Source organism: Taudactylus pleione, unplaced genomic scaffold, assembly GCF_031769625.1.
Source record: "Taudactylus pleione unplaced genomic scaffold, aTauple2 ptg000282l, whole genome shotgun sequence".
NCBI classification, from domain to species: domain Eukaryota; kingdom Metazoa; phylum Chordata; class Amphibia; order Anura; family Myobatrachidae; genus Taudactylus; species Taudactylus pleione.
Window position 1 is genome coordinate 2,207,449 of NW_028284684.1, and position 23,783 is coordinate 2,231,231.

General features: G+C 44.7%; 1 protein-coding gene across 3 annotated transcripts in view; it reads right to left on the reverse strand.

The window, feature by feature from the left end:
* Positions 1-557: 557 nt before the first annotated feature.
* Positions 558-23,783, reverse strand: part of SFSWAP (splicing factor SWAP) — a 154,452-nt gene continuing 131,226 nt past the window's right edge. For all 3 annotated transcript variants that reach the window (XM_088482090.1, XM_088482091.1, XM_088482092.1), the window contains 3 exons: positions 10,766-10,927; positions 5,719-5,791; positions 558-1,374 (listed from right to left, as the gene is read on the reverse strand). In XM_088482090.1, the coding sequence (XP_088338216.1) occupies positions 1,309-1,374; positions 5,719-5,791; positions 10,766-10,927 (301 nt within the window). In that variant the 3' untranslated portion in view covers positions 558-1,308. The remainder of the gene's footprint in view (positions 1,375-5,718; positions 5,792-10,765; positions 10,928-23,783) is intronic.

Consider the following 23,783-nt stretch of genomic DNA (forward strand, 5'->3'; position numbering starts at 1 on the left):
AGACTGCAGTGTTTTATTGGTGTTGGATCTTGCATTACATATTTTTTGCATGGATTGGAGAACTCTTACATGGTACTGCCAATCTGATTGAAGGAGTATGCTATATCATTATAGAGAATTTCTAGCCATTAGTCAGGGTTATGAGCTCTGGATGACCCCATTGGGATGTAGCTATAGCAATGGTGAGGATGCATCAGTCACCAGTCATTTGCTTGTGGACAGATCCCATGAATGTGGGTGGAATGGACCCGAAAACTGGTGCTCAGTTTACGTGGGGACCCTTTACATGGGGCCAAAAAAGCATTCGCGGCTTGTGATGTCATAGAAAATTAACAAAAAGGTATTAAATAACAGAACACAAATAAATATATCGATCTTAACGTGTATTTTTTTTTGATTACTTATTCATCAAGTCCATTTTTTTTAATCAATTTTAAACTACAGTCCATATTTAGGGTACAGGTGCACAGCGCAATCCAGCTACATAAATAAAAATGGTATTTAACTTAAAAGTACACGATCAAACGCTTTCACATCCTTAAACACACAACAAATGCTTTATTGTTTTTCACAAAAATTTATTTTAATTTTTGTAGCACTTTAATACAGAAACATGGTATATACAAATATACACAGGGGCAGTTGCTGGTCACTGGTATGGAGTAGGGATTAATGATCTTTAGAATTCTAGCTGTTAATGTGCTATATGCCCTTAAGGTGCCCACACACATACTGACTTGCTCCCAATCAGCCGATGTACATTATTTCCCCTGAACTCTCCCTAGGCAGTCGTGGTCACGATTTGGAGTTAAGAAATGTCCAATCTGATTTAAGATCTATCTTGCAGCCAGTGCATTGCATCCCAGATTGGCTAATCTGCCCTACAGCACGGCAGATCTGAAGACGCGAGGTACGACTAGCGGGGACGAGCATCGGCATCGTGATCAAGAGTAGAAACTCACGATTTGGCCATTTTTTACATGATCTGTTGTCACGATTCGTCAAAATCGGCCAAATTGGATGAAAAGTCGGTATGTGTGTGGGCACCTTAAGACAGGAAGTGTCATTGTAGATGCTGCCAATTGGACTGGCTGCCCTTCAAAGAAAATTCTATCGAAAACCTTGATGAGCATCGTTTGAAATTAATTTAGCAACGGCTGACTGGAAAAGGTCAATAAAAAATTGACCAACTGTAAATTTGATTTCACGGTGAAATCGTGGAATTGCTGCATAAAAAGGGAAAACGACCATCTTGGATCTCTGTAACGCAAGGTGTTTCTCCTGTTAGTACGGACTGTAGAGAAGTTATCAGGAAGTGCCGGTACGCATTTTTTTGGAGGCTGCCAGCATTGCCCTTACTTTGACCATGAAATCCTGGAAAAGAAAAACAAAATTAAACTTTTTTTCCTCAACTTGTTTATTTGCTTCAATGTTTTATAGCAGATGTTCTCAACTCCAGTCCTCAAATACCACCAGCAGGTCATGTTTTGTGGATTTCTTTAATCATGCACAGGCAAATTAATATAACCTACATCCACAGATAGAAATTCTCAAAACATGACATATTGGGAGGGTTGAGAACCACTGGCCTATAGAATATAGTCACACACTGAGTTATAGGAGATCTGAGTTTGCATAAGGCCACATACTGTACAGCAAATGACAAGGGTTTACACTTCTATCTAAACTGCTAATATGATGTAAGAGCATAATCCACTTTAAGCCACTTTTTAATTGTGTTTTATTTTGGTGTTTCTACATTTGTTATGTGGCATTTGCCAACTTGTTCTAATGGGGGGCATCCACTAGATGATTTTATCCCTGTCCAACCTCTTAACGATTTTCCCTTGAAGTTTCCCTTGAAATATGATCTTCCACTCTGAACACTTTGCAAAAGATCTAACAAACTATGTTGTTTTAATACTGTGATTGAGAGCTTTCAGCTATAGTGGGCTGATAGTGGTTCATCGTCTGATCGTTCAGCGTGAACGATGTGTAAACGATTTGTAAGCAATCAAGTAAAATTGACCTGCATGTTCAGTCGATGGAGGAGACGATCAAACGACCAGCGGGAGCGCGCATCGTACATAGTTAGAAACAATTACTGCACGATTTGCAAACGATGTTCGAACGATTATCGAATGATTTTATCATTATCGTTCAACTTTATCGTCTAGTGGATACCCCCCTTTAGTTTCTAAATCAATGCCAAAATGACATCAATAAGAAAGGCTGCTAACGCAGTACTAAGTATGGGAACCTTTGTTCCAATGAACAGTTGCTATAAGCACATAATGAAAAAAGATTAACAACCACAGCGTATTAAATATGAAGCAAATTAATTGATGGCAGAACTCTTTCCTGTATCCTTTAGCCACAGGAATTATTCGCTCACACAAGAGATTGATAATTTTATAATTGCACTGTTTAACATGCTAATTATCTGTTAAAAAACTAAAACTGAAATATATTATGGTATAACATTGAGCTTATAACAACATTATTCTACATCAGTTTTATCAAAATAAGTAATTGTTCAAATCTGAATAAAATAATTTTTACCAGCATATTTCTACAGCTATAGGACACCATTTGTACTTCCATCAGAGATACTCTAAGCACTGCAGAGACCCGGTACTTCCCCGCTGGGGATCTGTCCACAAGGTCCTGCTCCACCACCTAATAGCAGGTAGGCGAGAGGGTGAAAGGCACTTGTCGCTGTGGGGCCTAGCCAAACTGCAACCAGCGTCTCTACACTACATCTACCTTTTATTTGTAAATCACACAGGAATTATTTGATTGAATTAATCTTCAGATTGTCATTTTTCTGTATCCTACTTGCAGTAAGATTGCACGAGATTATCCATGTTAGCTCAAATAGAGTAGTAAAGAGGTAGAAATAGACCAGAAAACGCAACATAAAATGATGGCTTTTCTTACATTTTCTCCATACTGATACATTGGAGGTCATAACTCACTTTCAATGCCATCCAAAAAACTGAACTTAAACTCCTCCCCTCCAGTTAGTCACATGGCCTGCCTCGCCTGTCACTCAAAATCCCCTTCATTGCAGAGAAAATATACACTAGTCACCCAGCAGTGAAAGAAATGTTAGACAAACACTTTTTCTAAATTAAAAGAACCAGCCCTACTCCACACACTTCGTGCAGGATTAACACCCAATCACTCTGCCAACCCAACTCTTTTCAAGGTCCACCACTGGATGGGGGCACTGTGAGAACCCCGGCTGTAGCCAACTACTAGGCCACAGGTTTTCAAACTTGGTCCTCAGGACGCCAAACAGTGCATGTTTTCCAGGTCTCCTCACCCAATCACAAGTGAGATAATAAGCTCCTCCTGTGTTACCTGGAAAATGTGTCAGTGAGTAATGAATACACCTGTGCACCTGCTGGGTGACCTGGAAAACATGAACTTTGTAGGGTCCTGAGGACCGGGTTTGAGAATCACTGTACTAGGGGGCAGATGTATGAAGCTCTGGAAAGTGATAAAGTGCAGAGTGATAAACGACCAACCAATCAGCTCACAACTGTCATGTTACAGGCTGTGTTTGAAAAATGAGAGGTGGGAGCGGATTGGTTGGTCATTTATCACTCTGCACTTTATCACTTTCCACAGCTTCATACATCTGCCCCTAGGAGACATAAGAACAAGTGGAGAAAAGGTGAGAGGCATGAAGGGGTACAGGTGAAAGCTGGGCTGACAGGCTTTATGGGCATGGTTGGCGGAGAGATGTGAAGGGAAAGAGCCAGGACCAGATGGCACAGAGAAGTTGGAAAAACCGTGATAAGGTAAAGGGCAGGTAGCACCCTTATAATCAACAAATGCAATGGGTTTTTGTTCAGAATATTAGCACTCCCATAATGTTATATAAATTACTCATAATTTTTTTTAATGCTCCAGGTTCTATACCAGAACATATTCCCACTAATTTGGTTGATCTAAAACACAGGTTCTCAAACTCAGGCCTCAGGACTCCAAACAGTGCATGTTTTCTAGGTCTCTTCACAGAATTACAAGTGAAATAATTATCTCCACCTGTGGCTCTTTTAAAATGCGTCAGTGAGTAATGAACACACCTGTGCACCTGTTGAGTGACCTGGAAAACATGACCTGTGTGGGGTCCCGAGGATAAAGTTTGAGAACCACTGATCTAAACGGTATGATTTCTAGTGGCAAAAAAAGGCGGCTCAGGGATAACAGATGTCCTATAACCCTTTATGCAACCGAGTAGACAGAGCGAAGAGAACAGCACAAATCAAATACGGCTAGAGCTGCGGTGCCAAGCATTCATACTGAACAGACGGGAGTATCTGTGACCTTTGTGTGCTTCACTGTTCACACTTTTACAGCTGGACTATTGCAATAGCTGAATGCTAACTCAACTATTATTCTGCCAGTTGCTCCTACAGGCGATTCCAACTAATTTAATACGAGTCTTAAAAGGTTCCACACCCCCTTTATCCTGCATAACTGAAACGTAGATGTCAGGATTCAGTATTTGATAAACTGTCCTTTGATCACTGCAGTATTGCCTCTCATAACGACATGTATTGCTAGGATTCCCTCATGTCCCTTTCTTCCTATACACAGTATCTCTGCACTGCTTTCCTGTGTTTAATTACTTTATTCATTTAACCCATGGCCTGTGCTGACACTACCAATTAGGGTACGATGTCTACAAGCGGTCCTAACAATGGGGAGGCAGCTTAGTAGATCCAGATAATTAAAGAGGTTTCACACATCAATTACCAGTCATTATGAACAAGTGAAATGTGAACCTGTGTCAGTAACCCTTTCCTCTGCTGTTACATGAAGGAATGGCTTGGGTTCATATTCCATCTAGGCCAGTGGTTCTCAAACTCTGTCCTCAGGATCCACACAGTTCACGTTTTGCAGGTCACCCAGCAGCTACGCAGGTGAATTCATTACTCACTGACACATTTTAAAAGATCCAGAGGTGGAGCTAATTATTTCACTTGTGATTCTGTGAGGAGACCTGGAAATCATGCACTGTATGGGGTCCTGAGGACCGAGTTTGAGAACCTGTGATCTGACAGTGTGGTCTACATCCTTTAATGTATTTTGCCTTGATCTAGAGCACGGCTTAGTATATCTCCCACTATATATGCATCTATAAATCTATATTACACACCACTGAAATACTGCGTGCTATATACTACCTATAACTAAAGTGTGAATGGCTCTACTTCGCTATATTATCATCAATAATCATTAGCTGATATCTCTTTAGGGACTGCCTTCCTCAACTCAGCTACTGACTCCTGCATTGTGCAGCATATGCCTCCGATGTTCCAGATTGATGCGGGCACATTTTCACAGCTGCACACAATACAAGAGTGCTGAGTTACTAGGGATGAAGAAGGCTAAATTAATAGGTCCCTATGTTCACGATAGAAGAAAAAAAAAAAAATAATACTTTAGTTCTCGATAGTTTCACTTTAAATTCATAATTCTTCCTGGCTAAGATGGATCGGGTTTTGTGCAGTAACCCAGAATTTGGACATTAATATATAAGAATTTGTAATGCTCTTCTTGCTTTTAAAAGCTGAATAATTTTGAAGCAAGAAAGCAGAAATATTTATGTACCTGTATAATAATAGTTATAGAGAAGCCGTAATAGAAAGGATGATGATTGCGAGAGATCACAGAGCGACCAAGCACTGCATGTAATATTACCTGAGTTATTTTGGACTGTACTGAAGAGACAATTTCTGACGCAATATGGCCATCTTTGTCCTGGGTGCATTCCCTGCAAATAGACAGGTAACAATTACATTGAGATCACTACAGAATCGTCACTGGAATTGCTGTATTACTAGGGAAACACATGCAGTTGGAGTAGTGAATGTTTTTAGTTACAGGAAAATGAATAGTACAATAAAATATACAGGCGACATTACCATATTAAGACAGTGATTTAGCAAGATCTTCAAAAGATGATGTGCACTAAATTTTGTTTTAGCACATATCCCCCAAATGGTAAGATGATTTGCAAGTAGTATTGATTTTTCGATTGCCTTATAGCTTGAAAAAAACGTCCCTGCTGCAGCGACGGCTGTTTCACAATTGTGATTTCATGGAGCATTTTTGCAGTTGGAAAAACTGTTGGAGCTTAAAAATTATCCTTTCAATGCATAAAAGTCAAATTTAAGAAAGTAACGTATAAAATGCAGAACTCGAGCAATGTGGCATGCACGCAATGGTTTACATTTTGTCACACAGTAGTATTTTCTCTTAGAAACTTTCTCTCTCTGTCAAAATGCTAGTCACAGAATTTTCCTAGCAATCCGTGCTTCAAAATCACTAGAGCACCATCCTGACATATGAAATCATTGATTTGTATGGAATAGTATTTGCCAAGAAAAATGCTAAAATTCCCCAGTGTGATATAGCCCTAAAAGCATACATGCCTACTCTCCCGGGAATCACGGGAGGCTCCCAATTTTTCGGGTTACCCCCCGCACCCCCGGAAGAGTACACATCTCCCGCATTTCGCCCACTTTCTAGTGAAGTGGGCAGGATGGGGAGATTTTACCTGGAAAAGCTGCCCAGGAATGTCGGCAAGTATGCCTAAAAGTGGCTTTGCAGAGTACAGCAGCATTGTTTCAATAATGTAAAAACATACCAGTTGTGGTCACTTCTCAAGCTGTCGTGACATCAACTTGATTCATAAACACAGATACCTTCCAGGCATGTAAATTAGCAACCTTACGTATATATTCATATCATAATTATCTATATACAAATACACACACATCTATCTCTCTCTATAAATATACACACACACTCTCCGCTAATCCTGAAGGTTCTGATGAATATGGGTAAAACACTGCTTTATGCCAGTCAGTGAGTTACTGCTGTTGTTTCAGGCTGGGAGATGTAATACTTTGCACCAAGTGGTACCAATGCCAAGATGGAGGATGAGCCGCCCTGGCTGATTTGGTGTGTGTTTCGTGTTTCTGAATAAGGACCCTGCAAATTACCCAGCAATACTTACCTACAGAAAACTGTAAAGAAGGATTCAGCCACACCATTTAGCAAGGAGGTGGTACAGCAACTACACAGCCCAATGCCAGTGACAGAGCCAATGTCACTTGCGCTACCAAGCCTTAGTATGGACAGTTATATCAGAGCTAACCAGCGGCCCAAGGAACAGAAGATCCTCATGCAGAATTTGGTGCATTCTGTCCAAAATGGAAAATGCATGAGAAAAAAAAAAAATTGTGGCCGCATTTATCCTAGGATATGTAGGACTCAAGTTTTCTATGCTATATGCATCTGCTGTATGAAGATATGTTTTAAGTGTAGAATACTTTTATCAATTAATTTAATTGCTATTTAATTTAATTTGCTCCTCCAATCACAGTCTCACCTCTTTACACACCCTCCTTAAATATTTTGTCCATTGTGCCCCCATCCTCCACTCCCTTGTCAGCTCAGACACCCGACAAGTCTCTTCAACCATAAACATGCCCTTAAGACACTAGCCTGGTGCACCTGCTTGCCAGATTGGTGGTCCAGGACCAAATCAAATTATTTATGGTCAATGTGACTGGCAGCTGCTATCACTGCTTATGCCCATCATAAAATTAGAGATGTGCATGTTCGGTTTTACTCGGATGTGTTCGGATCTCAAAACGGCATCTTATTGGCTATCGGCTATCACGTGTTTTGAATAGCCAATAAAATAAATCTGAACTAATTTGCATTAATTTTGTCGAAAAGAACCGAGCAAAACCGAACCCGCACATCTCTACATAAAATGTGCAGACCAACAGAAGTCCAACCCTGTCCACCACTACAGAACATAACTGAACCTAAGGAGGACAGGAATGGCACAATTTAATTATCGTATTGTTTATACTATAGGGTGCCCGATTCAAGAATGTTTGGGAACCACTGCCTTAAGACAAAGCTTACCAGCTGTCCTCATAACTCACCTCCTCAACCCCTCCATGATGTATCCTTCCCAGTTCACCCTTACCTATACTATGTAAGCTCTCATGGACTCCCCCACTTGTTCTCCCCGTAGCAGTATCCATGCCACCTGTGCTCTGACAGTTTGCTTGCCAATACAATGGGTACAGGATCATCGAGTGCTGAACTGAGCCCTCCCTCTTTTACTACCCAGACTTTGTTGCTATAGTAATGCTTTGTACTTATTCTTTGGCTATTTTGTATTGTACTCATTGCTATGCTATTCCGCTATTTTGTATTAATATAGATTTGACCCCATTGTACTGTGCCGTGGATATTTTGTAGTGCCTTATAAAAGATGATGAGAATAATAACAACACTATGTCAATGAAGGATAGCACAATTAGGCTCAGATTTAATGTGGGAAAATGGACATCTCTGTGAACACAAATGAATTAATTAATTTATAAGTGTCTCCGTTTTGGAGTAGGAGAAATAGAGCCAATGGTTTCCTGGCATCTGAGGCCACCAAGAAAAACAGGTACTTGGTCCAATTTAACCTCAGACAAGAAACTTAAAGGAATTATGGGATTCTCGATCGATCAACTGGCTAATTTTTATTAGTTATAACTATAGGTTGTATAAAAACAGAGCACATACGCCTAGAGAGACATTGTATGCCTGTCATGACCCTCTCAAAAACAGGAAAGGATTGAAAAGGCACATTTGAAATTTCTACAATCCATAGTGACAAAGCTTGTATGGAAAAGGACTCTTCATCAAAGGGCCTATTCAATTAGTTGAAGTCCTTGTCTAATCCTAGAGATGTCAAGTTTAGCTTAGATGTTGGCAGAGATCAGATCTTAAATTGGCTCATTAATAGCAATTTGCCAGGTATAAAAACCTGTTTATTTACAAAGGGAAATAATGGCTAGGTCTTTAGTTAATATTTGAAAATCAAAGTTTAAAAGGTGAGATTGATCAGTATGATGAGCACAGTGTTTGTATAGGTCTGGCCCTGGAATTAGAACTATATGAGTAATGCAGGTACAGGAAGAGAGACGTGCAATACTTTCCCGATATCCAATAAGTGGGCTTTACATAACTCTGAAGGTATACCATCTGCATCTCATGTCATATTTTGGAATTATTATAAATCTGGTCAATTTGTCTGCTTATATCACCATTAAAAAATAAATATTTTCTAGAAGAATTGAAGGTAAAATAGTTTAAGCATTGCCACACAATCAGCTAAGAGATACAGTCTGCAATGTGAATAAGATAAAGACAGTACAGGTTGAGTCTCCCATATTCAAAATGCTTGGGACCAGAGGTATTTTGGATAACGGAATAATAGCATATCATAATGAAATCTCCTGGGGATTTGGGCCCAAATATACACACAGAAAGCATTTGTGTGTTATATACACTTTATACAGACAGCCTGCAGGTAATTGTATACACTATTTTCAATAATTTTGTGACTCAGGCAAAGTTTGTGTTCAGAAATGAAATTCATTTATGTTTCATATACACCTTATACACACAGCCTGAAGGTAATTTTATACAATATTTTTAATAATTTGTGCCTTAGACAAAGTTTGTGTACATTGAATCATCAAAAATCAAAAGGTTTCATTTTCTCAGTCATGCCAAAATAATTCCATATTTTGGAATATTTGGATATGGGAGACTCAACCTGTAATAATTTTAGTGTGGAGCTTTCTGTGACTGTTTCCATCTAAAATGGCCTGATACTGACTATTGCCGTTACTACTGTATGTTCATAGCTACCATATGGCTGATAAAATAATGTTTTTCCTGGTATTTTCGACATCAGGAGTCTTAGCATACATCTGACAAAAAAGTATGTATTGTCAGCAGCAATAGATGGTTGTTTCCAAGGTGTTGAACTTAGATTACACTAAAGAGACTTTGTCCTGAGGGTCCTGCAACATCTTCTATGGTGAAGATATATTTTCTTCATATAATCTGATTTAAAGGCATCCCATTTTATCTGCGGAAAGGTAAAGCCTTCATTTGGGTCACTGTAGTTTGTTATAACAGGGTTGACCTTGATTATTATTATTATTATTATTATTAATGATAATATAATCCTGTATGGACTAACAAAACCTAGAATCAGCCTTCTGCAATTCTCCCTACAGAAATCTCCTGAGGAGTATGATCAGAGACTGCTAAAAAGAGAACTGAGGTGGTACTTTAGAAAAGAGTTTGGGATTGACGACCACCAAACTCCGTTCATGTAAGAAATGTATAGATGAAAAACAGGGATATCCAGTAATATTTGGGTATCGCCATGTCTTCATGGCTCAGCCCAAAGCTTTAGCACTGGCTCGGTGGGCAATAGTTGAACTCCAAACTACAACTTGTTCTCACACTCTGTCGCGCACAAGTAAACTTTAAAAACAGATTTAATGTAGACGTATTATTGCCTTAAGGCATCACCAAAAGAATGTGTTGCAAATATTATCCTATGTGGGAAACAAATAACAAAAAAAATTGAGTAATTACATCTTCACATTAATAATATATAATATTTCTCAAGATTTGCTCTACACAGTCCTCTCAAACGTTATACAGAACATAAAGTATTACTCCAATATATCAATAAAAGGTTGGCATTACTAATAGCATTATAATAAGCATCCCACCCATAGTTCCTTATAGTTGTTTAGAATTTCTAACCATATTTTACAGAAGACAGAGCAAAAGGCTGGCTTACATATATAAATACAGATCTTGTGATATGTAACGGTCTCGCAAAGAGAGTAAATTGAGTTACCTGAACCGTTCTTGGCTAGATCCCCTGCTCTCCACGGGAGAGATACTTGTTGAGTGTACCAAACTGTGCGCTCCCTGTCTGTTGGGTGAGCGGGAATGAGACCTCACTTTTGATTTGGATTCTGATCTGGAGTGTTTTTTCTTCCGATTTTCATGTGGACTACTGCAAAAAAGCACAAAACAGAATTTGGTTAAACTTCAAAACAAAAAAAACAAATGCATGCATTCGCAGAAAGGTAATGATATATCAATTATCTGGGCAGAGGAAAGAAAAACACAACATAATTCATGCTTCATGAACATTTACATCATGATATGCGATAATGGGTAAAAGTCCATAAATATAAGTCTATACCTCTGCTTCTCCACCACTTGGGTCTCAAAGAGATTAAAAATAACCCTCTAAAACTAGGCAGTGTGTGACAGGTCAGCGCTAGGCCTCCCCAAAGTAGTCTGGTACGGGTCACAGGATTTACTAGCTGCATGACTTAGGGTAAATTCGCTTATATCCAGGATAACACTTCTCTTCTGGCACATCAGCATGCAGATGGAAAGGTATGACTACAGAGTCTTAATCATGTTTGCTACATTTACCATTGCTCTATTTGCTTTTTGACAGTTTGCACTTGTTTTTGTTAATTGAGTAAGTGGTATGTAGCATCTGAGGCAGAACCGGATTAAGGGGGGGGGGGCGTGCTGGGGGCAAGTCCCTCCTTCTCTAGGAGGACCACCCACCGCAGATTGGATCTGCAATGCAGGCACACACTTGCCCTAGTGTGTACCTAGCATTAGACAGCCTTCATAGTCCCCGCCGACACTGCAGAGCAGTGCTAGGCTGCAGGGCTGGCGCCGGACCAATGAAATGCCAAGTGGTAGCCTGTGGCTCCTAGTGACAGACTGCAGGGAAGAAGAGGGCGGTCGCGGGACTCGGAAGAAGTAGTGAGAGAGAGGGGAATGTGCAACCACCAATGGTTCTCTGCCATCAATAGATGAGCAGGAGCTGATGCTTTTCTTTTAGTTGCAGAACAGCCCTCGGTGGCCACTAAGCCCGTCCCCATTTTTAATTGGCCTGTGGCCCGGCATGCCCACAGCAGAGGTGACCATTGAGGGGTGCAAACCTTTGATGGTAATCACCGATGGGCCCATCAATGGCCATTCCAAGTGTGTAGTCCTGCAAATTTTCCAAAGGCTGTACATTGAGTGGGGATGGGCCCAATGACAATTGGGGCAGCCCTGACAAGAGGGTACTGGGCTTCCCAAAGGCTTAATCCGGCCCTGATCCAGGGTTACTTGACAACAGCTGGATGTGAACATTAAGCTAGAGTAAATAGGGGGAGGTAATTTACGAAGCAAACTGCAAAATGTGTGCACTTGTAGTATCTGAGGGTACTCTCCACTTTACGAAGGCGAATCTGAAAACCCAAACGCCTCAAAATGCTGAGGGATGGAAAAGCATCAAAGTCCAACCTTAAACATTTCAGTTTTTGTCCTAAAATACTATGCTGATTATCCTTATTTATGGATTTCATGAATCAGAAGTTAGGGAATATGGATACAGTTGCGCATTAGGTAGGTGTATGTGTGTAGCTTTTCAATGTATGGTATAGTAAAGTAACATGAAGGTGCAAATGTTAAAAAACTCTAGGATGAAAGACCATGAATGCCACATCTGAGCTAGTCCTTGAGTGCAATAGAAATAACCTTGTGTCCACCTGTACAGCAAAGCCCTTACAATGTGTCCTCTACACATCTGGCCTTTGTCTCGGTAATCTTCTGCTCCTCTGCCAATGCCATCTTACTCTGTAAACCCCGCACCTTGCCAGAAATTCAGGTTCGATTGTGCAATGCAAAATTCCACAGCAGGCCCAATGTTGGCTTCCCACCAAGTTATTGTATATTGGTTTGTCAACATGACAAATTCACATGATAAATTCCTGTAGTAACAGGGTCACCTAAAGCACACCACCTGGGTGTTTTCCACTGAATGTGATTCTGGTGGTTAAACACAATACTATTACGTGATTTTGCATTTACAAACCTCCCCCCATCCCCACCACCTAGAGGTTGAAACTTTTATAACTGAATTGCTTCCTGTGATAGTGGTGTTTGATTAGGATTTGTGTGCATTTGCCTAGATAAACTGATGCAATCAGTTTCCTGTCTGGCTCTACCGTCGAATTGTTATTTGTGCTGTGTGACATTGTTTCTTGCATTGGTAGTGTTTAATATGTAGCCCTTTGCAGTCTATGAGTCCCTTGAGCCTTATAAGTTCCATTTTGAAATTTGTCTCAATGTCATATGCTTGGCCTAAGCAGACACTTCATCATACAGGGAAGAGGGAAGTCTCCTCGCATCAATTTCATACCTGCCAGTGTCACCATATATTTTATTCCCAGAGTCTTTGTGACCACATCATGGCACTCCTCCTTCTACCAGACAGGGACCCTGTGTTCAGGCACCCACTGAGAAGTCCAAGTGAGCTTTTCCAGCATGCCTGCAGAGTTTACCGCTAGACCTCTTCGAGCGACATTACCAATTTTCTCCTCCACAGAGCACATCTACAGTAGTATGGGTCGCTGTTTTTACCAGCTGCATGATTAATGCATCTATCTAGGATTACACTCTTCTGGTCAATGGTTTAGCATTTATTTTATAGAAACAGTATTTTATAGGGGATGGTTACTGACTAGGTGGTTTACAAAAACCAGATGAGTAAAAGACGCACTATTTAAATTGCATGCAAAAGAATGATTTTTAAAATAGCCTGAGCAGAATTGCAAAATGGAATGCACCGCATAGTGCACCTACTATATATACATAAATGTAGTTTTTGAAAGGCAGCAACACTTATTCATATGCTTCAAAATGACTTGAGCCCAAAGTGTTCTAATGTAGCTGCAGAGAACATAAAACGATTTAGTGACTTTGTGTAACTGCTCACACTGTGTGTTTAATAGTGCACTGCTGGCTGGTGGAGTCAGTAGCTGTGTAACTGATGGAGATGTAGCTCACAAAAGAGATTTCATTTATCTTGTTTTGAGAGAAATAAAATGAAGTTACTTTACATCCAGGAATTTGTAATAAATATTGTAGATTTTATACGCAGAAAACAAATATCATCTTGTTTGTTGGATTAGATCAACTGCAGATTACACATTTTAAAAAGGGTAAGTAATGAAGAGTCCTTTGGGCCATCTGCCTGTCAATAACTAAATGTAAACATTTAGGATGGTGCTAAGCCTCCTTAAAGCTAGTAAAAAAGCTCTCCAAGCTGTTGAGGGGAGTTCCAGACGGCACCAGCGGGAGCCCCTGTACTGGTTACGCGTTTCACCCGTGGAGTATAGCGCTTGTTCAATAGTTCAGCCTTACTGAATAGTGCCTGTTCACTGCCTTTAAGCACACAGGCAAGAAAGGGCTTTTGTTTTTGTGGAGCTACAACTCTTTTTACTTTTCGTTTGGCCACTGACACACATATATATCGGAATACAGAGACGCCTGTCTTACTGACAGCAAGTGAATTTAAAACTGCAGCTTCACAGATTGCAAGTGTATCGAATACTCCTGCTTATCAAAAAACCCCAGCTGTTACTTTGTTTACATGAACGATTACTTGAGTTACCAAAAGGTTTAAAGTTACATAGTAACTAATATCTATGTGCACAAATCTGTGATTATGCTGTGTAACTATTCATCATTTTTTTCTTTGTCATTTGGACATAAGAATAATTATGTTAATTTCCTTGGACAGGGTGCACAAGGAATACGATCACTGTTGCTTTAGTCACAGGAATTTTATTTATGCGCTATGGGGCTTATTATATTGCAATTTGTGTTAACTTCTATTGGTACTGTGAATATGAATAGCTTTTTGATCAAATAGGTGCATCATACTACAATTTGTGGCTACTACAAAAATTTCTGTGTACTGCTAATGAGAATTGTTTAAGGTAACATATTTAATTATCGGCAAATGAAGATCACGGGTATAGGTCAGCAATTATGGTATAGCAATTAGTGTCCGTATGAAATATATACAATTTTTCTCCAAGTCTTGTATGTCTTCTCACCAACACTGAGATTTTAGGAGTCATTATTTTCACCCAGTCGATTATTTGTTAAAAACATTACTAGTGTACATAAGTGCTCCCATTTATTATATATTTGAATTTGTTACAATTATTTCATATCATCTGTATTCTGAAGACAAATATAAAATGATGCCCCCACAAAAGTTTCTTCCTTTCCTTTGTTGTAAGTCTCTTTTACAACAAGATCTCTGAGTAGGCATTTGTAGTGCTGTAAACCCTAGGGGAGCACCACCAACCTTGAGCTTATACAAGGCTACACTGTAGCTTTTCATCATACACTTATAAATTGCTTATTCGATTGTTATTGTAATAAGTGTTACAGTGAACCTGTGCAGGAAACCCTTGTTTTCTTTGTAGACATGTCATTAATGCCTACAGTGCTCAATTTAAAATAATAATAATCTTTCACAAAGTACACAACCACCACAGTATTTGGAATTGGGCAACTCTCCCCTACAGCGCACTCTGTAAAGGCAACACTCTCCCCTATACCCTCCAGCGTGCTCTGTGAAGGCACCACTTCTCTCCTCTACAGCGTGCTCTGTAAAGGCGGCACTCTGCCCTAGAGTGCACCCTGTAAAGACAGCACTCTGCCCTACAGCGTGCTCTGTAAAGGCGGTACTCTGCCCTAGAGTGCACCCTGTAAAGACAGCACTCTGCCCTACAGCATGCTCTGTAAAGGCGGCACTCTGCCCTAGAGTGCACCCTGTAAAGACAGCACTCTGCCCTACAGCGTGCTCTGTAAGGCGGCACTCTGCCCTAGAGTGCACCCTGTAAAGACAGCACTCTGCCCTACAGCGTGCTCTGTAAAGGCGGCACTCTGCCCTAGAGTGCACCCTGTAAAGACAGCACTCTGCCCTACAGCGTGCTCTGTAAAGACAGCACTCTGCCCTAGAGTGCGCCCTGTAAAGACAGCACTCTGCCCTAGAGTGCGCCCTGTAAATACGGCACTCTGCCCTACAGCGTGCTCTTTAAGGCGGCACTCTGCCCTAGAGTGCACCCTGTAAAGACAGCACTCTGCCCTACACCGTGCTCTGTAAAGGCGGTACTCTGCCCTAGAGTGCACCCTGTAAAGACAGCACTCTGCCCTACAGCGTGCTCTGTAAAGACAGCACTCTGCCCTAGAGTGCGCCCTGTAAATACGGCACTCTGCCCTACAGCGTGCTCTTTAAGGCGGCACTCTGCCCTAGAGTGCACCCTGTAAAGACAGCACTCTGCCCTACAGCGTGCTCTGTAAAGGCAGTACTCTGCCCTAGAGTGCGCCCTGTAAATACGGCACTCTGCCCTACAGCGTGCTCTGTAAGGCGGCACTCTGCCCTAGAGTGCACCCTGTAAAGACAGCACTCTGCCCTACAGCGTGCTCTGTAAAGACAGCACTCTGCCCTAGAGTGCGCCCTGTAAATACGGCACTCTGCCCTACAGCGTGCTCTTTAAGGCGGCACTCTGCCCTAGAGTGCACCCTGTAAAGACAGCACTCTGCCCTACAGCGTGCTCTGTAAAGGCGGTACTCTGCCCTAGAGTGCGCCCTGTAAATACGGCACTCTGCCCTACAGCGTGCTCTGTAAGGCGGCACTCTGCCGCCTTTACAGGGTGCACTCTAGGGCAGAGTGCCGCCTTTATAGAGCACACTCTAGGGCAGAGTGCCGCCTTTACAGGGTGCACTCTAGGGCACTCTGCCCTACAGCGTGCTCTGTAAAGCTAGCCCTCTATTATTGTGCACAAGTTCCAAATATAACTTAACATGTTGGTTGGGTTTCTTTTTTTTGCTCTGATTTTGGAAAATATGAGATATGGTAAGAACTTACCCTTGTTAGCTCTATTTCTACGAAGTCCATAGGGTTCCACAGGATACCTTGGGGTATAGGTGTGACGTCAGTCGCAGGGCACCAAAGAGTTAAGCTTTCAGCCTCCCAGGATGCACTAGGTCCCCCTCCTATACCCCGCCCCCGAGCCAAGGCACCTCAGTTAGTTACCAAGCCATAGGCCGGAGGAGAAGGAAGAGAGAGAACAAAGATCTGGACACATACAAGAATCACATTCTCACCAGAGGGAGACGGAAAACCGGTGACCAGAGCAAAGCCCATCTGCAGCACAGGTGCGACAGGGCGGGAGTCCTGTGGAACCCTATGGACTTCGTAGAAATAGAGATAACAAGGGTAAGTTCTTACCATATCTCATATTTTCTACTTCAGGGTCCATAGGGTATCCACAGGATACCTTGGGGATGTCCCAAAGCAGTATCCTTTAAGGGTGGGGACGCTCCTGTGCAGAAAGGAGAATCCGCCGCCCGAAGGAAGCATCCTGAGAGGCGAAGGTGTCAAACCTGTAATACCTCACGAAGGTATGGACAGAAGACCACGTAGCAGCCTTGCAGATCTGAACTGCCGAGGCACCACGTCGAGCTGCCCACGAAGGACCCACAGACCTAGTGGAATGAGCCTTCAGAGAAGGAGGGACCGGTAGGCCTTCATGAAGATAAGCTTCAGAAATAGCCATACGGATCCAGGCTGCCAAAGTTTGCTTTGAAGCAGGCCAACCCTTTTTACGGAAGCCAAAGAGGACAAACAAAGCGTCCGACTTCCTAAACGAAGAAGTGCGGTCAACATAAGTCCTTAAGGCCCGCACAACATCCAAAGAGGCCTCACCCACGGAAAGACCCGGTGAGTTAAAGGCCGGAACAACTATTTCCTCGTTAATATGAAACTGGGAAACAACTTTGGGAAGAAACTCGGGCCGAGTGCGGAGCACTGCCCTGTTCCCATAAAAAACCAAGAAAGGGGGTCTACAAGAAAGAGCCCCTAACTCAGAAACACGTCTGGCAGAAGCAATGGCCAGAAGGAAAACAGTCTTAGCTGTTAGCCATTTAAGATCCACTGAGCCCAGTGGTTCAAACGGCGGTCCTTGGAGAGCCCTCAGGACCACAGCCAAATCCCAAGGCGCCACAGGTGGAACAAAGGGCGGCTGAATGCGGAGAACACCCTGCATAAAGGTGCGCACATCCGGGATTGTAGCAATCCTACGGTGAAACCAGACAGATAGGGCCGAAACCTGTACCTTCAAAGAAGCAAGGCGAAGCCCATGATCTAGTCCCGCTTGCAGGAAGGCGAGAATCCGAGACAGACGAAACTCCCGCGGTGCATAACCTCTCGGTCGACACCACTGGAAGAACGTATGCCACACGCGATGGTATATCCTCGCGGAAGACGGTTTCCGAGCTCGTAACATGGGCCGTACCACAGAGCTGGAAAACCCCCGGGACCTCAGCATGGCCGTCTCAACAGCCACGCCGTCAAAGACAGCCGAGTCAGGTCCGGGTGAAGGCAAGGACCCTGAGACAGAAGGTCCGGTCGTAGCGGCAACCGCAGAGGAATGTCCACGGACAGACCCTGAAGGTCTGAGAACCAGTGCCGTCTGGGCCACGCGGGAGCTATCAACAGGAGCGTCCCTCCTTCCTGTTTGAATTTCCGGATTACCCGTGGAAGAAGGGAGACCGGAGGGAACAGGTATGCGAACCGGAACGTCCACCGGACGGACAGAGCATCCACCAGAGACGCCCCTTCGTCTCTTGTGCGAGACCCGTACACCGGCAACTTGTTGTTGTGCCGGGACGCCATGAGGTCGATTTCTGGAAGACCCCACCTGTCCACCAGTAGTTGAAAAACGTCCGGGTGCAGGGACCATTCCCCCGGATGAACGTCCTGGCGACTTAGAAAGTCCGCCTCCCAATTGAGCACTCCCGGGATGAAGACCGCTGATATGGCCGGAAGATTGCGCTCCGCCCAAACCAGGATCCGAGAGACCTCTACGAGAGCCGCCCGACTGCGAGTTCCTCCTTGCCTGTTTATGTAGGCCACGGTGGTAGCGTTGTCCGACTGGACCTGCACCGGGCGACCCTGGAGAAACCGCTGTGCCTGCTGGAGAGCATTGAAGACCGCACGGAGTTCCAAGATATTTATTGGAAGCTCCGCTTCTGTCGGCGTCCACCTGCCCTGGAACAAGTGTGGACCCGAAACTGCTCCCCAGCCCCGAAGACTGGCGTCCGTTGTCAACAGGACCCAATTTGGAACCCAGAACGGACGTCCCTTGTTGAGGTGGGTCGTCTGTAACCACCACGTAAGGGACAGGCGAACCTCCTGGGTGAGCACAATCGTCTGGGACTTCAGAGACTGAGTCAGCCCGTTCCACTTGGACAGGATCAGGTGCTGCAGAGGTCTGGAGTGAAACTGGGCGTATTCCACCATGTCGAACACCGACACCATGGAGCCCAGTAACCTCATCGCCGAGTGTAAGGACACCCGGCGGCTGTGCAGACAACTGCGCACCCTTGACTGTAAAGCAGAGATCTTGTCCTCCGTCACGAAGATCCTTTGCTGTCCCGAGTCCAATAAGGCTCCAAGATGCAGAATCCTCCGAGACGGGATTAGAGTGGACTTCTGCCAGTTGATTAGCCAGCCGTGCCGTTGCAGCAGTGCAATGGTCAGGTCCATGTGGCGTAACAGGAGCTCTGGAGATCCTGCCACCAATAACAGGTCGTCCAAATACGGCAACATGCGGACTCCCTGCAGCCGCAGAGAAGCCGCCATGACCGCCATCACCTTGGTGAAAACACGTGGTGCTGTTGCCAGGCCAAAAGGTAACGCCCGAAACTGGAAGTGGTCGCTGCTGATTGCAAACCTGAGGAACTGTTGATGGCGCCAAAGAATAGGGACATGCAGGTAAGCGTCCTGTATGTCCAATGACACCAAGTAGTCCCCAGGTTCCAGCGCCAGAATGATGGACCGTAGGGTCTCCATCCGAAACTTCGGGACCCGCAAAGACTTGTTGAGTGCTTTGAGGTTGAGAATCGGACGATATGACCCATTGGGTTTCTGTACCAAAAATAGATTTGAATAGAAACCCTGGCCCCTCTGGGAGAATGGAACCGCCACTATAACTCCAGCCTGGAGCATAGTGTGCAATACCTTCCGCAGCTCCGTAGCCTTGTTCCGGTCTGATGGGAGACCCGTGGTGAAGAAGCGAGCCGGGGGTCTGTGCCGGAAGGAGAGGGCGTATCCGTGGGAAACCACCTCCAGAACCCAAGTGTCTGTCGTAGTGGTCGACCAACACTGGGCGAACTGTAGCAGGCGGCCTCCCACCCTGGGATCCCCCAAAGGGAGGCCCGAACCGTCAGGCCGCAGGCTTGTCATCTGGCTTGGGGGCCGGACGTCTGGTACTCCATGCCTGCTTCCGGGGCTTGACCGATTTCTTAGGGCCAGCCTGTCGAGGAAACGACTGTGGTTTGGGCCTGCCCTGGGCCCTAGATGACCGAAAGGACGATGGTCCCGAACCAGAAGGAGCAGCGGCCGACGGGAGACAGGCAGATTTGGCTGCCGCCAGCGTGGCCACAATCTTATCCAGATCCGGACCGAAGAGAACTTCTCCGGTAAACGGCAACGCTTCCAGACCTTTCTTGGAATCTGCGTCCGCCTTCCAGGATCGCAGCCACAAGGTGCGACGAGCAGCTACCGCTGCTGAAGAAATTCTAGACACCAGAGTACTAATGTCTAGAGCCGCCTCGTTGATGTAGGTGGCCGAATCACGGAGATTGCCAATCAACTCCGCCTGATCGGCCGGACAGTCGGATTCAAAAGAAGCCTCTAATGAATCCGCCCAGCGCTCCATCGCTCTGGCAACCCAGCAAATGGCCATAGCCGGCCGTGCTGCCCCCCCTGCAAGGGAATAAGCGGACTTCAGGCAGATTTCTACCTTGCGGTCCGTAGCATCCTTAAGGGAGGACATGGATGGCATCGGCAATGTGGCACTACGGACAAGACGGGTCACGTGAGAATCCACCTGTGGAGGGGATTCCCACTTCGCAAAATAATTATCCGCGAACGAATAAGCCACCGCCAGGAGTCTCTGCGGCTGGTATCTTTTGCCAGGTTGTTTCCACGCCTCCTCTAAATGGTCCACCAACTGACCCGAAAGAGGAAAGACTGTGGCATCGCCCTTCACATCTTTGAAAAAGGCATACTTAGATTTAGCCGCTGGGGGAACTTCGTCCTCAATCACCAAGGCTGTGCGGACCGCCCGAATAAGTCCAGGAATATATACTTTGGACTTAGCATCAGCGTCCTTAGTATGGAGAGGTTCCTGATCGTAAGGATCTAGAATCTCCCCATCATCAGACGTCCCTTCGTCATCCTCATAAGGAGCGGACAGAGACGCCACCGGCCTTTTATGAGACCGCATCACAGACTCCCCTTGCAACACATCCGACAAGTGCTGTACAGAACTCGTCAGGGAGTTAACCCACGCTGGCTCCTGAGAACCCGGGAGCGGGGAAATAGGGAGACTGTGGGGTACCACCAATTGTCGTGGGAACCCCTGCATGGGTGACGACACCACAGACTGCTGGGACAAACCCATCGGAGTAAACGCGGGCTGCGGAGCTAACTGGCCCACTAAAGCTGTTAACGCCTGAGCGAAACAAGCCCAGGGCGGCTCCTGTACCGGTGCTGTAACCGTAATAGGCCGCGCCATGGACAAACACTGCCGGCAAAGGCCCTCCGCGCTACCCTCCCCCTCCGCTAACGGTACTTTGCACGTGGTACACTGTAGCCGGAGGGGAAAATCACTTTCAGACATGATGGCACCACGTATGTGACCTCTCTCACCAATTAAGTATTAAATAGGCGAGAGACCACCCTGCAGCACCGCACCGCAAGGGCTTTAGCAGAAAGAACAGGGACAGTAATAAAGCTGACAGTTTAGAGAAGAAAAGATTACAGGCAGCAGCGCTAGCACAGTCACATACAATGCAGAAAAATAACAATTCCTGCACTAACAGCGCTGATCACTCAACTACACAGACACAGGGCCTGGTAGGACACAGCGCTGCATACACAGACCTGACCACAGCGGAGGAGAGGTATGCGGGGGGACCCAGACCACGATGCTTCCTTCCAGCGCTTCCAGCAGCGTTCACCATGCGTTCTGGAGAAGATGGCCGCCGAGGAGCAGAGAGGAGGCTGGCCTGGGGGAGGAGCGCTGCCACAGGACCAGTCGGCAGCATGCAGAGAGGGCTGTGTGCAGCGGGGGAGGCGCCGGCTGTGAGACAGGGAAGGCGCGCTCCCCTGGCATGCATTTAACCCCTGGGACGCCGCAGCGCTACCGCTCTGCTGCGGTCCGCTGTCCCAGGGGGTAGTGGAAGCGCAGGTTGGTCGCCTGGCTCCACGCTGCAGCCAGTCCCCAGGGAGCCCCCTGCCTGGGGACTTAGGACCATGTGATCAGCGGGGACCCACCGCGGGACCCCGCTGCTTACCTCTGTCCCCCTTGAATCCGGCCATGGTCCGGAGCATCTGGGGTCACCGCTAGCTGTGACCCCAGACGCCCACCAGCATCCCCGGATCAGTACCGGCGATCTGGTACCGGCGGGGTGTAGGGAAGACAGCATGGACGTCAGGACTGACTGTCCATGCTGTTCATCCAGTTGTGCAGCCACAGCTGCATGAAGAATAAGCTTCAGGGGCTCTTCTAGCCCCCACTCCAACAGGTGCACCCGACTCCGGCCGGGCACCAAACTAAACTGAGGTGCCTTGGCTCGGGGGCGGGGTATAGGAGGGGGACCTAGTGCATCCTGGGAGGCTGAAAGCTTAACTCTTTGGTGCCCTGCGACTGACGTCACACCTATACCCCAAGGTATCCTGTGGATACCCTATGGACCCTGAAGTAGAAACCTTTTTTTTGCTGACTATCATTAGTTGAAAGAACTCATAACAGAAATTAGAACCAGTAATGTAAATTGACAATAAACCGTTTCTTCCTAAATTGTGCCACTCTGCTTTGTGTTATGTTTTTATCTGGTAAACCAAGTCATTTAACTTGGCAAACTGGTAGCACTCCTTTTCAGTCATGTGCAGCGTTTTTAATAGTCTTTTCTTTGAAGTCCTCCATTCCGAAACAGATTCAACAACAGATTTTTTTTTTCTTTGTAGTCATAGCATTTTTGTTTGAAAATCTAAAACTAGTATAACAAGTAAAAAAAAAATAATAAAAAAAAAAATGAAAACTAAAATGCATCACCTTAATAACTGTGGCAGAATGTAAACTGTTCAGATTTTGCTGTGGGATTTAAAGTGGCAATTTATTGTGTTTCAGTCACCCAGGCGCATAATACCTATAACCCGCAAGGGTGAAGAAGGGTCCCTTTATATATGAACTTACGGTTTAAAAAAAAAAAAAGCTCTCATAGGGTGACCACAGGGCTAAAGGAGTGGTTCCCTATCCCTGAGATAAGCCAAAGCTTTCCCAATGGATTAAATACTTAACTCTCCTCCTTTGCTAGCCTCAAAAAGGAGCTCAGGGAATGGGTGAACAAGCCCAGAAGAATCCACTGCATTCCTTTAAATTCAAAATAAAAAACCAAAACAAAATGAAAGTGATGCAAACATGGATAAAATAAATAGTAGTTTATTTGGCTACAGCCTTTAGATGGGATATAAAAATGCCCAGCCAGAAGGCTAGAGTAACAGATGTGTATGCAGCAGAAAATCAGTAAGTAATAATCTCCTCACCCATGGGGTAAGTATCCCGACATAATTTTCAAATATCCATAGGTCGTCACACCAGGGGTCCATCGACCATGCGGCTTTCCTACTTGCTGGTGTTTGGACCAAGTTGAACAGCCCGGAAATAGAGTGGCAAATCTTATAAGGACAATCCTACACTGCTTAGACAATGAAAGTCTTTACAACAAATATAATTTATTACATTGGCAGCATGGGTGGTGTAATGGTTACTGCCTCACAAACCTGTGGTCTGGGGTTTTCCAGCACAGCCTTTACTGTGTGGAGTTTGTATATTCCTCCTGCGCTTGGTGGGTTGCTTCGGGGTACTCCGGTTTCCTCCCACAATTCAAAAACTATATTGGTAGGTTAAATGGCTCACGAC